Below are 16,391 nucleotides of genomic sequence, written 5' to 3'. Positions count from 1 at the left end.
AGCCTCGTCTCTGGCCCCGGATTGAGTTCTTCTCCTCTGGGGGCCAAGAATCCCGGCGTCGTGATTCAACAACAACCTTTCATCTTGGGGGCTGGTCCGGGATCCTTCAGGACAAGATGGCAGCTAACAATTTCAGCCTCACTCCTTTGAACTGTATCTTGAAAAACTGGGATAGATTCGATCCCAAGGGCTTAAAGAAGACACACCTGGTCTTCCTATGCGATACTGCATGGCCACGATGGCAGTTCTTTTGTTCGGGATGGAAAGCGCAAAGCAGGTTATGCCGTGGTGACTGCTGATTTGGAAGCAAAATCTGGATTACAACGAAGTGGGAAGTATCCTGGAGAAGACTGGGAAATTGATTTTACTCATATGCCGAAAGCTAATGGATATTCTTGCTTACAAGTTTGGGTAGATACTTTTACTGGATGGATTGAGGCTTTTCTCTGTCATAGTGAACAGGCTAAGGAGGTTATAAAGATTCTCTTCATCAGTGGAAGGCTTCCCGTGGTAGACATCTCCACTTCAAAAAAAGGACTTTCTCCAAGTCTGTGAATACCTTCGACAACAATTACATGTGATGCCTCTTCTTCATCTGATGACACCTACCAAACCTAAAATGGACTGGTGCAGTATGTTGAACTTTAACTATGGACTTAATGTGACTTTTAATTTTGATTTTAACTTGTTTTAATGACTGTGTTGCCTTACATCTGTAATTGTATAACTGGATTTGTTTCTAGCCGCATGAAAGCTTTTAAGTTACAAATGGTTGCTCAAACTCCTGCTACTACTACACCTTCCTCCAACTACTCTTTGGGGCCCCTGGATCAGATATCCTCAATATGAGGATTAGGAGAATATGTTGCCTCCCCAGTTTAGGGACAATGCCCCTTCTCAGCTCGGAAGCAGTTATGGAACCAGAACGACGCCCCTTTTCCCTAGGCAACATAATTCTCCTAAAAGAAAAGGGGGGAATGAGAGTCATTTCCTAGGCAGGTTGATAAGAAGTCTAGGGGTCTCCAAGGAGAGAGGGGTCTGGAATTCTCAAGGAGGGAGAAAGGACAAACTTTTTTCCTTCTCTACATTCTTTAGGATTATATAACAACAATGTATTATGCCTGAGGACAGTCTCTGGATTAAACCTTCTGGCTAATTCTGTTATCTTAAAATGTAAATTATGGGAGTAGGTCTGGTGAGGTCTTTACAACCTTCAGACATTCTTTGGATTTACTGGAGTGTATATAACTTCACTGCTAACACTAACAAGTGGGTATCTTTCTACCCCCTTCTGATGCCTATGTCAGAAGCTTTCTCTATCTCTTTTATACTTTAATAAAACTTTATTACACGCACACACACACACAAAAAGACTATGTGTGTATATATGTATTTGAATCACTCTGTGCTGTATGCCAGAAAGACACAACATTGTAAATCAACCCTAATTTAATTTTAGAAACTCCAAAACTATGTGCATTTGTGTGTGTATATATACATACACAAACATCATATATAAAAGCGTTCATTCAACAATACTTATCAAACCCAAACTAATTTCAGATAGTAGTAAGCATAATGAGAAAAAATGAAAGCATTTTAGGAATGATGGGGAGTGGAGCTGTCTGAGGAGGCCGCAGTTGGGTTGAGATCTGAATTCCTGGCCTTGAAAAGGTCACGTGTGTGTGCTCAGTTGCTTCAGTCGTGTCTGACTCTTTGCCACCCTGTAGACTGTAGCCCGCCAGGGTCTTCTGCCCAGAGGATTCTTCAGGCAAGAATACTGGAGTGGGTTGCCATGCCCACCTCCAGGAACCTTCCCAATCCAGGGACCAAACCCAAGTCCTCTGCGTCTCCTGCCTAGCAGGTAGATTCTTTATACTGAGCCACCAGGGAAGCCCTGGAAGGGTTATATATATATATATATATTTAAATATGCAGAAACTGCCTGAGGTGGGGTGAAGTTCATTGAATGGTTATGGTTAGTTAATTCTAAAAAAGAAGAAAGGGTATAAGAGCATGGAGTGATGGGATGCTGGGGAGAGGCAGAAAAAGAACTATTTGAATTTCTTATGCTGTGGATTGCTGAATTGTCCATACTTTTATAACACTCAAGCATGAGTTTGTATAATTTATACAGTTTTTAAAATGGCAAACCAGTAAGAAAGAGAAACAAATAATTTTCATAATGTATGGAAACTTTTTATTCACCTTTGCAAGGATATACAGACATGCCAGAATCACAAAGGATCACAGAAGTTGCTGGCCTCTTTCTGATGAGGTATTCTGGTTCTGGGTGTATTTACATTAAAACAAACAATAAATGCTACAATTATAATAGAGAAAAGGATGATTGTACTGATCTATTTTCTTGTTTCCCTGCTATCTGTGTCCCTTCCCTCGTGCATGCCACTCCTGGATTTTTTTAGTTTTTGAATGATATTCTCATGTGGATTCTCAGCCCAGAGTCCCTGTTGTCTTATAGGATCAAGTCGGGGCAACCCCTCAGCGTGGTTTTTCAGGGCCCTGTGCATTCTGAACAAGTTCACTTCTTAACTTTTCAGCATTATTCCAAATCATGAATTCTTATCTTAGATTGCCACCTCTATTTACTAGAGGATCTCTTAGAGGTTACCCAGCCATCAGTGGACATCTTTGTCATTACCTGTCTTTCTCCCTTTCACCCAAAATTATTTTCCCTGTAATAGCTTCAAGATAGGTCCATGTAGATTTTTTGAAAAAGAATATGATAGAATGGTGGAAGAAAAAGGAATTAATTTTGATCAAGTTGCATATATATATTGAAATGTAAAATTTCCTTTTTGTTCTGATTTTGATTTGGAAACAAGAATTTTGGTTCCAGAGGAAAAAGTCCAAATAGCCCCAGAAATCCTCTTCTATCCAGTTTATCTTTTCGTAGAATGAGAAGGGCTTGGGGACTGCAAACATTTGCCCCAGAATCTAACCCCTTCCCAGGTAGCACTAGTGGTAAAGAATCTGCCTGCCAATGCAGGAGACGTGAAAGGCTCCAGTTCGATCCCTGGGTCAGGAAGAACCCTGGAGAAGGAAATGGCAACCTACTGCACTATTCTTGCCTGGAGAATCCCATGGATAGAGGAGCCTGGCGGGCTACAGTCCATGGGGTCACAAAGAATCAGACACAACTGGGCAACTAAGCACACAGCAAGGTATATATAATGTAAAATGCTTTAATTAACCATTTTTAAGGTACAGGTCTGTGGCATTCAGTACATTGTGCAAACCATCACCATCTCCAGAACTTTTTCATCTTCCCAGAGTTAAACAATGTCTGCATTTCTTGTGTGTTTCCATGGAGACCATCATTCGTTTAGTCATGATCTAACAGTGTATATGGAGACTGTGACTTTTAGACTGTACAAATGAATTGCTGCTATTTTAATTATATTCAAGTCTCTGTTTTTCATAAATGTAAATGTCTTCCATTGGTTAGAATAAAAGATGTGTTTCTTTTTTGCTTGAGATGTCTTTTCCTCTTTTCTGTTTCCATCTTCTCCTTTAACTCTCTTTAACCCTATCCTGATTATCACTAACATCGTCTACCAAAGATCCCCCCTTTGGAATTCAGTTCTGCTGAAATCTACATGGCTTTTTTTGCTTTTGCTTCAGTTCTGCCCTTTCCCTTTGTAACCAGCAATGGAGAGTCCCACTGCTTGCCACTCAAAAGCCAATAGGAAAGTTTGCTTTATTTTGGATGCCAGCAATGGTGGGCTGTGGGCAGGGGGAGGCTTTTATAGACAGAGAGAGGGGCATGCAGAAACTGCACAGTCTGGTCTAACAGTCATCATGAAATTGGTGATCAGTGGTCTGAGCAGTGTCACCTTGAGTGTTAAGTACAGTTTATCTTTAGTTCTGGGGTCTGTTTGTTCCCATTTCCTTGAGGCCATCTCTAAGAATTGTGGCCGCCTCTGTCGTGACCACAGTCTGGTCACGATGTAGTTAACTTCTCCCACCTGGTGGAGGTTTCAGTGTCTGGAAGACAGCTCACAGGATATAGCTCAAAATATTATCTATAGGCCTTGAGAAGGAACTAAATATCCTTAATTATGCTTAATGACGAAACAGTTATTTCAGCTCATCGGGCTGTTTTCCTTTGTTTCTGCATTTTCTCACTTCTCAGATTAAACTTATTCTTTAGCTAAACTCTTTTCACAGACAGAAGGCAGGCAGAGGTCACAGGGGGCAAGAACCATAGGTTCCTGCTCCATTTAGCCTCTTCCAGCTCCCTTTCTATTCCTTCAGTTCTTAGGGTCTTTTTAAAATCCTGGAGAAAAAAATAAAATAAAATCCTGGAGAGGTAAGGAAATGGGATATTATACATATTTAGCAACTTAGTTGCCCCACTAACAGAGACTTGGAGAGCGACACCCTGGACCACACCAGCAAAAGAACGATATTTAGCACAGTTGGCGTTACGTTGGTTTTCTCTTCAGGAACATGGTTCTTTTATTCTTCAACTATTCACAGACCTTCTCATTTCTCAGGACCTGTCCTTTCTTCTGCAATCAGCCTTGAAGCATATTTAAAGTTACAATGGTTTTGAGACAGCTCAGTGATTGAAGTCATTACTTTGGATAAATATTTATTGATGCCTAATATGTCTACTAGGCATTGCACTAGGCCCACAAACTTTAGAAGTTCACTAGACCTAGAAGGTCCCTGCCCTCATGGAACTTCTATTCTAATTGGGGAAGGCAAGCAACAGACGGGAAAATAATTTGGTTCTGGACAGAGGTAGTATAGTGGTGTGATGGAGAGGCTGGAAGGCAAGAGGAAGGAGGCTCTTGGGTAAGCATTTCTGAGGAGGTCACACCTGAGCTTATACCTGCAGGCTGAGTTAGAGCTGGGCATTCAAAAATAGTAAGTGGAAAGCTCTGCCTCACATGCGGCAATCTGTTGGTAGCACTTTGCTCACAGGCTTGGGATGACGTTTATCCTAAATCACAGGTGCTCCCTAGAACTTAATCTCCAGAGCCAAGGAAAGGGGGAGAAATGTGAAGTTACTGTTAACTGATTTATATCAACAGATATGATTTGGGGGCATCATTAATTTCACGCTAATCATAGTTTTGATACTTTAAGCAATTGTCTAAAACAAGAGCTCACAAACCTTGAAACTAAAGCATCAGAGCTGCACACGTATTTCATAAACTATAGATACACTGTTTTTCAGCAGATTTGAGCACCTTATCTTCTTCATTTTGGGTGCTTTGAATTTAGGGAATAAAGTGAGAGAGACCATTCCAAAAGATGATTCCTGGGAATTCCTTGGCTGTCCAATGGTTAGGGCTTTGTGGCCCGGGTTCAATCCCTGGTCAGGGATCTAAGATCCCACAAGCCATGCTGCATGGCCAAAAACAAACAAACAAAGCAAACAAACCAAAAAACAAAAAAATCCTTTTCCAAAAGATTATTCCTTTGTTAAACAGGATAGTTCCTAGTTTATGTTTTCTTTTTGAAAGTGGTGGACTTATGTGTTAGTTTCTAACTAAGCAAAGGTGTAAGTGTTTCTCTGACAGTGGAAACTCTGGCTATATATAGGCAGGAAGAGAAATGGAAGTTTGTTGGCTTCCTATTAAGTCTGTTTTGCTCCCTGCCCTTTGACTTTGGCAGTTATTGAGCCATAATGAAAAGCTGAAGGCCTTGAAGCCAGTGTTGTGCTAGGAGGTGAAAGATCACCACTGATAGGAACTCGGTGCCCCACGGGGTCAGAGTATGTCTATCTTTTAGGGACCATGGTTCATGTGTAATGAAAGTGCAGTGAAAAGTCTTGAAGAGGTTTAAAGATGAAAGTGGTATCATCTAATATTAGTTTTTAAAAAAGCCCTCTGGATCTTTTGTAATGATATGAGGCTCAATCCATCAGGATCATATTCCACTCTAAATGAGTCTGCACCTGGGAGCCTAATAACAGAGCTCTCAGCTGTAGGAAGCAAACCCATGCTTAGAGAAATGGAAGTGAAGTGAAGTGAAGTTGCTCAGTCGTGTCCGACTCTTTGTGACTCCATGGACTGGGGCCTACCAGGCTCCCATGGACTGTAGCCTACCAGGCTCTTCCCTCCATGGGATTCTCCAGGCAAGAGTACTAGAGTGGGTTTGCCATTTCCTTCTCCAGGGGATCGTCCCAACTCAGGAATCGAACTCGGATCTCCCGCATTCCAGGCAGATGCTTTAACCTCTGAGCCACCAGGGAAGCAGTACACAAATCCACAGTCAGTGTGGGAGACTTCAGCACTCTTCCTTTTTTATAATTGTTTGTTAGTGTGAAAATTAATGATGGCTCCCAAATCATATCTGTTGATGTAAATGAACTTGCAGTAATTTCATATTTCTCCACTCTTTCTTTGTGTCTGAAGATAGAACTCCATAGAGCTCCTGTGGTTATAATAAGTAAACAGAAAATCAGTTAGGACCTAGAAATCCTTGACAACACTATCAACCAGCTGACCTAAACGGTAGCTATAGAATTTATAGAATGCTCCACCCAACAACTGCAGGATAAACCTTCCGCATTCACCAAATGCTGGGCCATAAAACAAGTCTCAGTGAAAGGGAGAGGATTGAAATCATGCAGAGTATGCTCCTTGAGTATAAGGAAGTTAACTTAGAAACGAATAGTAAAAAGATATCTGGAAAATCCCAAATATTTGGAAATTAAGCAACCCCAACCCCGTTGTAAATAACCCATGGGTCCAAGAAGAAATGACACTGGAGATTAAAAAATTGTTCTGGCTACTCTGTTAGGAATAGGTTGGAGGAGGAATGCCAGTGAATGGACCTTTCCAGAATTCTAGGAGAGCTATAATGGTGCCTTGGACTGAGGGTGAGGCAGCGGAAAGGGAGAGAGATGGGCAAATTCAGGTGTATTTTGGAGGAAGAGTGCGTGAGACTTGCTGAGGATTGGATGGGAGCGATGAGGGTAGGAGAGGAAGCATCAGACCTCAATTCCTGGTTCAAATTATTTCACATCTCCCCATTGCTCTCAGGGTCAAGTTCAAATTTGTCTGCGTAGGTCCTGATCAGGCCCCTGCCCACTTGACCAGCCTAATCTCTCCCCGCCCCTGGCTCCTGGCTCTCCTGCTTTAAGCTTCGGGCCCATCAGCCAACTTGCCTATGCGTTGTTCTCTCCTGGTTACTGGGACTTTTCACATGCTGTTCTATTTATCTTTAACACTCTTTGCCCTGTTTTTCACTACTAATTTCTTGGCTTAGATGTCACTTCTTCTGGGAAGCCTTCCCTGTTTTCACTCCAGACTGGTTTAGGGGGACCTTCTTAGTGCTTCTGTGCTACCCCTACCATTAATTAGCACCTCTTACTTGCTTTATCTGCCTTCCCAACTAAACTTCCTTGAGAACAGATAATATGCCTCATTCTTTTACTACTGCTGCTACTGCTGCTACTGCTACCACTATAGCAGCCAGTTACTGGGCTGTGAGTCAAGGAACTAGCCCTCCTGAGCGTGAGACAGAAAGACTATCACATAGCATTTGTCGAGTCCTCATTGTGTGTGTGCCAGGGGCTTCACATGCGTTATCTCATTTAATCATCCCGACAGCACTCTAAAGTGAGTGACTGATCCCACCTACAAGATAAGGAACATAAGGCTTAGAAGGCTTGAACCAGCTTGCCCAAGACCATAGTTAGTAGTAGAAACAGAATCTGAACACAAGTAATTAGATTTCAAAGCCAAAACTTCCAGCCAGAGTTGTGCTGTCAAAGTCAGAGTAAGGTTGGAGCAAGTAATGAACTTGAATGAGAGCCAGTGGCCCCTGATAATCTTGCTGCCCATGGCCAGCCTTTGATCCTTACTTAGCACAGAGAGCCAGCAGGGTTCCCCGAGGCAGCTGCCCAGGTTGGGATGATGAATGGAACCAGAGCAGCTTTGTATACAAATAGCTATTATCTGTGCCTATGCCTCTTTTTGCCCTTCTCTTAGAAACCAAAGGCCTCATTTCTAGTGCTAATTTCCATAAGGGAATTAGAATGGCTGATTTTATACCCTTTCGGTAAGTATTCCTCTGCCCATTAAAACGTGGCCACAGTGATCCTCTTCAAATTAATACCACCAATAATTGCTGCAGAATTAGCCTCAGGAGATGCAATGTTATAGAAGGAGTTGGGTTTTTCTCCTGTTTTGTTTTTATTTTTTTTTTCTCAGATAAAGAGTAAAGAGGCCTTTTGTGCTCTTGTTTTCAGTCAAGGTAATAAGTGGATTATATTAGAAAGATTCAAACTCTTCCATTTTTTTTCTGCTAGACTTTGTATAAAAACACTTTATGGTCAACATATGCTTTGAAGTACTGTGGCCACTGATGCGAATGGTAACTAACTACATTTGAAGTTTTTGAGAAATGGAGTATTTCCTGCCATATCAGTAAGCAAGGATGTCAGAGTCAACAGCCATTCCAGCCCTCCAAATGTGAATATCTGAGCCCTATGGGCATTCAGGAAGGAGAATACCTGAGAGATCAGGCAGCCCTCAGGTTGCAACCACGCCCTAAGGTGAGCACTGAGGATCTCAGAATGGGAAATACTCAGGACACTGGCCCCAGATAGCTGAGATGCATATGAAAGGAATGGTTTCCGTGAGCCCAGACTCTTGCATCTTCCTATATATAGAAAACCGCTAAATTCCTTCATTTGAGATACGTGGTTTTCTTTAAATCACAAAAATTCTTTTGATATTCAAACTACGTGGGCTTTGTTGCAAACTTCTGTATAACCTGATTCCTTCCTGCCCACCCCACGCTCACCCGCCCCCCGCTGCATCCTCCCACCTTCTCTGAACCAGTTCTCTCAGGGCTACTTGAGATGCTGCCTCCTGGGCTTTAGTCCTAGAAATTTCTGCCGAATAAAACATAACTCTCAACATTAGGTTGTGACTTTTTTTAAAGTCAACATTTTCAAAGAAAAAGCACAGAAACTCCTTATAGTAGCAGTGTGGCTATTTATTTATTTATTGACTTTTTATTTTGTATTGGGGTATAATAGATTGTTAACAAGATAATTTCGGGTGAACGGTGAAGGGACTCAGCCATATATATACATGTATGCATTCTCCCCCCAGGCTGAGCGGCTATTTATTGAGTACTTACTATGTACCAAGTTCCTTGTGTCTTTTATTCACTGGATGATTGTGACAATCCAGGGACAGGGGTGGTAGTGGCAGAGGTCTTGCTTTCCACTTTTTACAGATGGGGAACTGGGGCCTGGAAAGACTGAGGAATTCATTCAGAGTCACAGGGCTCATGATGCCTGGATTTTAACTCAGGAATGCCAGACTCAAGATTCCTAAGGACTATCCGCCGTGCTGTCCCTGAGATGTATCATTAGTCTACTTTTAGATGTCTATTTTGAAATATGATCTGTATACCAAAAAGAGCCCACCAAAGTGTTGTATACTTGAAATGAATTAAGATGAGGATTTTTTTTCATTGTGACCTTGTTTGTGATTACAAAAGCTTGAGAAGAACTTAAATGTTCTATTCAGATGATTAAAAAAATTATGGTAGATCCACACAGTAGAACGCTATACATAAAAATAAGTAGATAAAATCTCTATGTACTGAGTGGAAAGCCCTCCGACATGTATTGTTTTGGTTAATAAAAAAGCAAGCAACACTGTCACGTGGCAGCCTGGATGGGTGGAGAGTTTGAGGAGGAATGGAGACATGCACGTGTATGGCTGAGTCCCTTCGCTGTTCACCTGAAACTGTCCCAGCATTGTTAATCGGCTATACCCCAGTACAAAATAAAAAGTTTTTAAAAAAAGAAAGCAAGAAGACTAGAGACATTGTTTGTCCTATGCTACCATTTGTAGTGTAAAAGGAAAATGTATCTGCACAGCTATGTAATTTTTCAGTCGGTAGCATTTGTGTTGAAAAAGAAAAACCATGAAACTAATTTTAATAACATTTTAATTCAGTGTATCCAAAATTTTATCATTTCAACCTATAATCATTATAAAATCATAATGAGATATTTGACATGCTTTTTAATGTCGTTAATATGTCTTTAAAATCTCTTGTATATCTATCACTGAATATCTCAGTTCACGTTTTTTTTAAACTCTCTAATTTAATGGCAACGCACTCCAGTACTCTTGCCTGGAAAATCCCATGGATGGAGGAGCCTGGTGGGCTGCAGTCCATGGGGTCGCTAACAGTTGGACACGACTGAGCAACTTCACTTTCACTTTTTACTTTCATGCATTGGAGAAGGAAATGGCAACCCACTCCAGTGTTCTTGCCTGGAGAATCCCAGGGACAGGGGAGCCAGGGGGCTGCCGTCTATGGGGTCGCACAGAGTCGGACACGACTGAAGCGACTTAGCAGCAGCAGCAGCAGCAGTATTGTTACTAACAGAACTTTTCCTCGGATAAGTGCTGGAATTCCCAGCAATGATTAATGTATTTACAAAGTATTTAACAAGGTTACGTATATTTCTTTAATTTGGATAATCTGTTGTGACATGGCAGATGATCATTGTTTTTTATTTCATTTTATTGACATGTAAATTCTATTCCTCTACGACACGAGGAAGGAAAGATAAATGTTACAACTAATCGTGTAAGTTTTTAAATTATTCAAAACTGAAATCTCCATGATGCCGGTGTCATATGGTGTTCATCAATTTTAAATATTAGGATCTCAGTGGAATGTTGTCTTAACTTGCCATGACAAAATACCATAACTGGGTGACTTGAACCACAGAAATGTATTTTCTTACAGTTCTAGAAGCTGTAAGTCTGAGATAAGGGTGAGAACCCTCTCTCTGGCATGCAGACTGCTGCCCTTGTCACTATGCTCTCACATGGCAGAAAGAGAGAGAGAGAGCGAGACTGAGATGAGCGCAAGAGTGAGTGAGTAAGAGACAGACACAAGCTGTCTGATGTCTCTTTTAATGAGGACACAGATCCCGTCTTGCTGGAGAAGGAAATGGCAACCCACGCCAGTATTCTTGCCTGGAGAATCCCATAGAGAAGCCTGGTGGGCTACCACCTGTGGGTTCGCAGAGTCAGGCATGACTGAGCACGCACACACGCATCCCATCTTGAAGGTTCTACCCTCAGGACCTCAAGTAACCGTAATGATCTCCCAAAGACCCCCATCTCTAAATACCATCACATTGAGCGTTAGGGCTTCAACATATGCGTTTTAGAAAGACTCAGGCCGTAACAAGTGTTGTTATGGTTTTAGGATGATGATCCTTCTTTGGTTAAGCTACTTCTAAATTTGGGGGGGACAATAACAAAACAAGGTAAATAACCCTATTACTATAATGACAATGTCTTTGAAGTCTCAGACCCCAGGGCACAATTCTGGTAAGTGAATAAGCATTTAGCAAAGGAGAACTTATTTACTTAAGGTGGTTGACTTGAATGATCTACAACAGAGGTTGACAAACCAGAGCCCTTGAGTCAAGAATGTCTTTTATGTTTCAAATGGTTGATGAAAGAAACATAAGAAGAAGGTTTTGCGGCATCTAAAGATTATATGTAATTCGAATTTAAGTGTTCCCAAGTAAAGTATTACTGAATCACCCATGCTCATTTGTTTATACACTGTCCATGGCTACTTTTATCCTACAGCAGAGTTGAGTAGCTGCAACAGAGCCTAAAATATTATTCCCTAGCCATGTAGACAAAAGCATTTGCCAATCCCTGCAGACAAAGCTGGCCAATGACTTGCTTTGCCTATTTCCAAGTCTAAACCTTAGTTGAAAATATTATTTCAAAAAGATGCAGAGCCATACCCAGCAATAGTGAGAGAAGTGGATCCAGAGACAGAGTATTTACCCTAAAGCCTGGCATGAACTAGTCTAGTTGTCCAGCTTCAAGTGTTCTAGTGCCTGCCCTAGATTTTCCAAGAAAAAAAACTAAAAGAGAAAGACAGATGGCCTTACTGGAGGATGGAAGAAGAAAGCCTGGAAGAAGAAGAAGAAGAAGAAAGTAGTCATTTGCTGATATTTTCACTCCCTGGGAAGTTTGTTACTACTACTACTAAGTCGCTTCAGTCGTGTCCAACTCTGTGCGACCCCATAGACAGCAGCCCACCAGGCTCCCCCATCCCTGGGACTCTCCAGGCAAGAATACTGGAGTGGGTTGCCATTTCCTTCTGCAATGCATGAAAGTAAAAAGTGAAAGTGAAGTCGCTCAGTTGTGTCCAACTGTTAGTGACCCCATGGACTGCAGCCTACCAGGCTCCTCCATCCGTGGGATTTTCCAGGCAAGAGTACTGGAGTGGGGTGCCATTGCCTTCTCCTGGGAATTTTAATCCTTGCCAAATATAGTCAAGAGTCCTGGAACTGCACCAGTCTGGGTCAAGATTGATCTTTCTTTGAGCATCTACCGTTTGATTGACGCTTCTCCCTGAAGTCCAAGGAGAAGAAAGGAATGGGGGCTAAGAGTGATACCCCTTGTAGAATTTGCGTTAATCAGTGAAATCAGTGTCAGTGTTGACCTCTCAGGCCACTTCCTTTGTTTCTGACTTGTCATGTTTTCCCTCCTCACCCAATACATACAAAGGTAATTTTAAAGGATGTGGACTCCCTTCTCTACGTGGACACCGATGTTCTCTTTCTGAGACCTGTTGATGACATCTGGAAGCTTCTGAGGCAGTTTAATTCAACGCAGCTTGCAGCCATGGCCCCCGAGCATGAAATCCCCAAGATTGGCTGGTATAGCCGCTTTGCCCGGCACCCTTTCTATGGCTCCGCGGGAGTTAACTCAGGAGTCATGCTAATGAATTTAACTCGGATAAGAAGTGCCCAGTTCAAGGTAAGAAAGTAGTTTATATTTCCTTTTTTAAACATCAAGACTTTGTCTTCTCAGCGTGACGTTCTTGGAGTGTCAGTGTATTGACTTTAGAAGTAGATGGCTTGTAGAAGCCAGGAAAGAGAAAGGCATTTGGAAAGTTACAGAATATTTGTTGGTTTAGGAAAATCCCAGGTGATTATGGAATTTAACACTCTTCAACAGAGTTACTATTCTGGAAGATTACGTTGCATTTCTGAATTCCATCTTTAAACCCTGTGTGTATCTCAGCCTTCAAAAACCTTGGAGAACTTCTCGAAATTACCCTAGGGATAAATTTACATAAATATACAGAGATAAATGAACAAGGCCTCAGCTTTTATCTTGGCAAAGAACTGGAAGAACCTAAGTGAACATCAGTAGAGAACAAGTCAAAAAAAAAAAATTACCCTCCTACTAAAGGGTAAATCTACAAGATAAGTAAGATTTCTAAAAAAATATTAAGTGAAAAAATTTAAATGCAACAAAACATGGTACCATAGGGTGTGATTCCTTTTATGCCTTAGAAATTTCCAGAAGAATACCTAAGAAACTGACCATTAATTGTGGCTCTATCTAGAGAAAGTGGGAATGGGAACTGTAGGAAGCAGAAGAAAAAATATCTTTACTTTTTACATCTTTGTGTGCTGTCTGAATATTTAGTGTGAATATATTGCTTTTATCTTAAAAATAAATAATTGTTGTGAGATAAGGAAAGGGTATTTTTCCTTAAGATACCTTGATTATGGTATCTGTATTTTGTTCCTTCACTTCAGAGGCAAGAATTTAGTGTAACAAAGAAAGGTTTGATCTGGGGCCTGCTTTTCTGAGAAGCCATAGGCCCGCTTCTAGTTCCATGTTCGTCTGCCATCCATGTGTGCACCTGCAGGCTCCAGGCCTAGTTTTGCTTTGTCCTATGCCTTGAGGCCAGCAGGACCCTTCCTCTGTTGGTTTCATTTTCACTCTGGGGGGCAGAAAGTACAGGGGAGAACTCGTCCCTGTACACCGATACTCAGCAGATCAGATGTATTTGCCATGCCGTAGCCACTGTGATGGTTTTGTCTTTTCCAGAACAGCATGATTTCAACAGGCTTGGCTTGGGAGGACATGCTGTACCCTCTCTACCAGAAGTACAAGAATGCCATCACGTGGGGAGACCAGGACTTATTAAATATTATTTTTTATTTCAACCCAGGTAGGTTCTCTTTCAAGAATGTGGTTCATGGAGGAGTTCGCCCACCTCAGCCCACAGAACACATTCCAGCCTGGGCTGTGTTGGCAGACCCTGAATTGTGCCTGTGTCCCCTGCAAAGGGGGCCTTTTCATCCGCCCTTGGGGTCTCATGTGGGCCGTCCTCTCACTGCCAACACAAAAGGTCAAATGTTGAAACCTCCGACAGTGGGCTCCATTTTTCAAGAATATCTTTTGGGTTTTGCCATGCCATTCTTTGAAGAACTACAGGCAAAATAAGTGAGTGGCACAGACCTAAATGAAAACATTATAGTCTAAGCGCAAGGCCCTCCATAGCCTGAACAATTGCTAGATTGACGGGACTTGATTCTTGGGATCCTGACAGTGAAGGGACTTGTTCAGGGTTAAAACAATGTAGAAGAGGGACCACAAATACATATCCCTCTTTCTTTCCACCTGAGGCAAAGAAATTCTTCAAGTCAGTGATTTGGTGGACTTGGGGAAGGAAGGGGGATGTAAGTTTCTGGTCTGTGTTTTTACATTGATGCCTAAAGCTAAACATTGCCTTTTCTTTCATCTTTACTACAGTCTTACTTAATGTGATTGAAATCAAAACCATGTTTTCTCTTTGAGAAAGATCTCTGGGGGAAAAAATCACTCCTCACCATAACCTACTTAGGACTCTCCTTGGTCTTTAAAAATCTTGAAATAGAGAATTTCCTGGTGGTCCAGTGGTTAAGACTTGGGCTTTTACCACCCTGAACCAGGGTTTGATCCCCAGTCAGAAACTAAGATCCCATAAGCCAAGCGATGTGACCAAAAAAAAAAAAAAATCCTGAAATAGAGGCTCCTGTTTTCTAAGACTTCTGTCTCTGTATGTACCTATATTTGGTTTTTTAACAAAATTCTGAAATAAATCCTAATCTCATATGTCTTTGAATCAAAAAGGAGCAAATCCTAGAAAAGGAAAAAAGCAGGTTGATAGGTAATGGACTTCATTTCTGGGAAAGATTCCCGATACTAACTCTTGTGATGAAGGGGGTGTGTTGGCTGTTGGTTTATGGCGTGTTTTAATCCATTTCACTCTGATGGCAACAGGGACTTTAAAGTTAGCCCCTCCTCCTTTTTCTTCTTAAGCAGATTCCGTCTTTTTTTTCTAGGTGTAGTTATAGTGAGTAGGACTCTTGGCTACAAATAAAAGGCCCCTGGAATTAGTCTAAACACAAAGGATACGTTTTTAAATGAGCAAACTGGTGTCCTGTAGAAACCTAGAGCAGGAAGACCTGAAACAGGCAAGGAAGGGAAAAGGCTGAGCAGCCCAGGCTGGACTTCCCTTCTCCCACTGAGGCTGTGCATTCCCCTCTTCGAAGGTTCTCAATCTGTGCTCGCAGCACAATACCACAGTTTCACACTCCAGGTCCAGCCACAAGGAAAGACTAACTTCATCCCACTTCCAAATTCCTGGCGGGGAGGAAGCAGATGTTGGCAGCATGTTGGCCAAGAGCCTGAAGCTAAGGAATGACGACTGATGTTGATTATTTACTGCGTGTCAGGTGTTGTTCTGAGCATTTTCTTATTTAATTTTCATAGGGACACTGATAGAATCCCCATTTCACAGACAAAGGTACCAAATGAGAGAGAGTTAAATAATTTGTGGCGTAGCTAATGGTGCCAGAGCCGGGGTACAAGCCCAGGCCTTTCCAGCTCCAGCCCCATGCCTTTGTAGGGGAGGGGAAGGTCCCCTAGTTGAGGGGGGTGTCTAAAGAGCTGTGCAGTTTTCCCCAAATGTGTCTCTCTCCTGCATTATTTTGCCCTTTATTTCAGTGGTCCCCAGTCTCCATTGGATTGGTCTCCAATCTAATGCCTGATGTTCTCAGGTGGAGCTGATGTAATAATAATGGAAATAAAGTGCACAATAAATGTAATCTGCTTGAATCATCCCAAAACCGCACCCCAGCAAGCCTGGTCCATGGAAAAATTGTCTTCCACAAAATTGGTCTCTGGTGCCAAAAAGGTTGGGGACCACTGCTTTATTGCATTTTCCTTCTCTGTTGTGTGGCTTAAAGTCTCTTCCGTAGCCTATCTGTCCATATTCCCAAACTGAGGGATTCAAAAGATCTGCGCAGTTGCCTCCCCAGATAGCCTCTTAGCCTGTTGCAGAGTATTTGAGGACATGATCAGTGAGTAAATAATACTTAAAGGCGGTCACAAGCAGCTCTGCCATTAGACCCAGACCCGTGTCTTTAATTAATCTGAAAACCAGCTGAATTTAATGGCGCTCCACTGCCCATCTTAGATCCATTGAGTACAAGGATTTTATAAAATAATTAGGAAGTTGTTCTGAATCCTGAGTCTGAGCAGTAGCAAGTA

General features: G+C 41.9%; 1 protein-coding gene across 3 annotated transcripts in view; it reads left to right on the top strand.

Annotated features, from left to right (window-relative positions):
• The window catches only part of GXYLT2 (glucoside xylosyltransferase 2), an 81,613-nt gene that overhangs the window by 49,303 nt on the left and 15,919 nt on the right, over positions 1-16,391 (top strand). For all 3 annotated transcript variants that reach the window (XM_018038393.1, XM_005695724.3, XM_018038394.1), the window contains exons 4-5: positions 12,564-12,815; positions 13,902-14,025. In XM_018038393.1, the coding sequence (XP_017893882.1) occupies positions 12,564-12,815; positions 13,902-14,025 (376 nt within the window). The remainder of the gene's footprint in view (positions 1-12,563; positions 12,816-13,901; positions 14,026-16,391) is intronic.

The sequence above is a fragment of the Capra hircus genome, chromosome 22 (genome assembly GCF_001704415.2).
Source record: "Capra hircus breed San Clemente chromosome 22, ASM170441v1, whole genome shotgun sequence".
In the NCBI taxonomy this organism is placed as follows: Eukaryota; Metazoa; Chordata; class Mammalia; order Artiodactyla; family Bovidae; genus Capra; species Capra hircus.
Note: the sequence above shows the minus strand (reverse complement) of the source record. Positions and strands in the feature narration are given on the sequence as shown.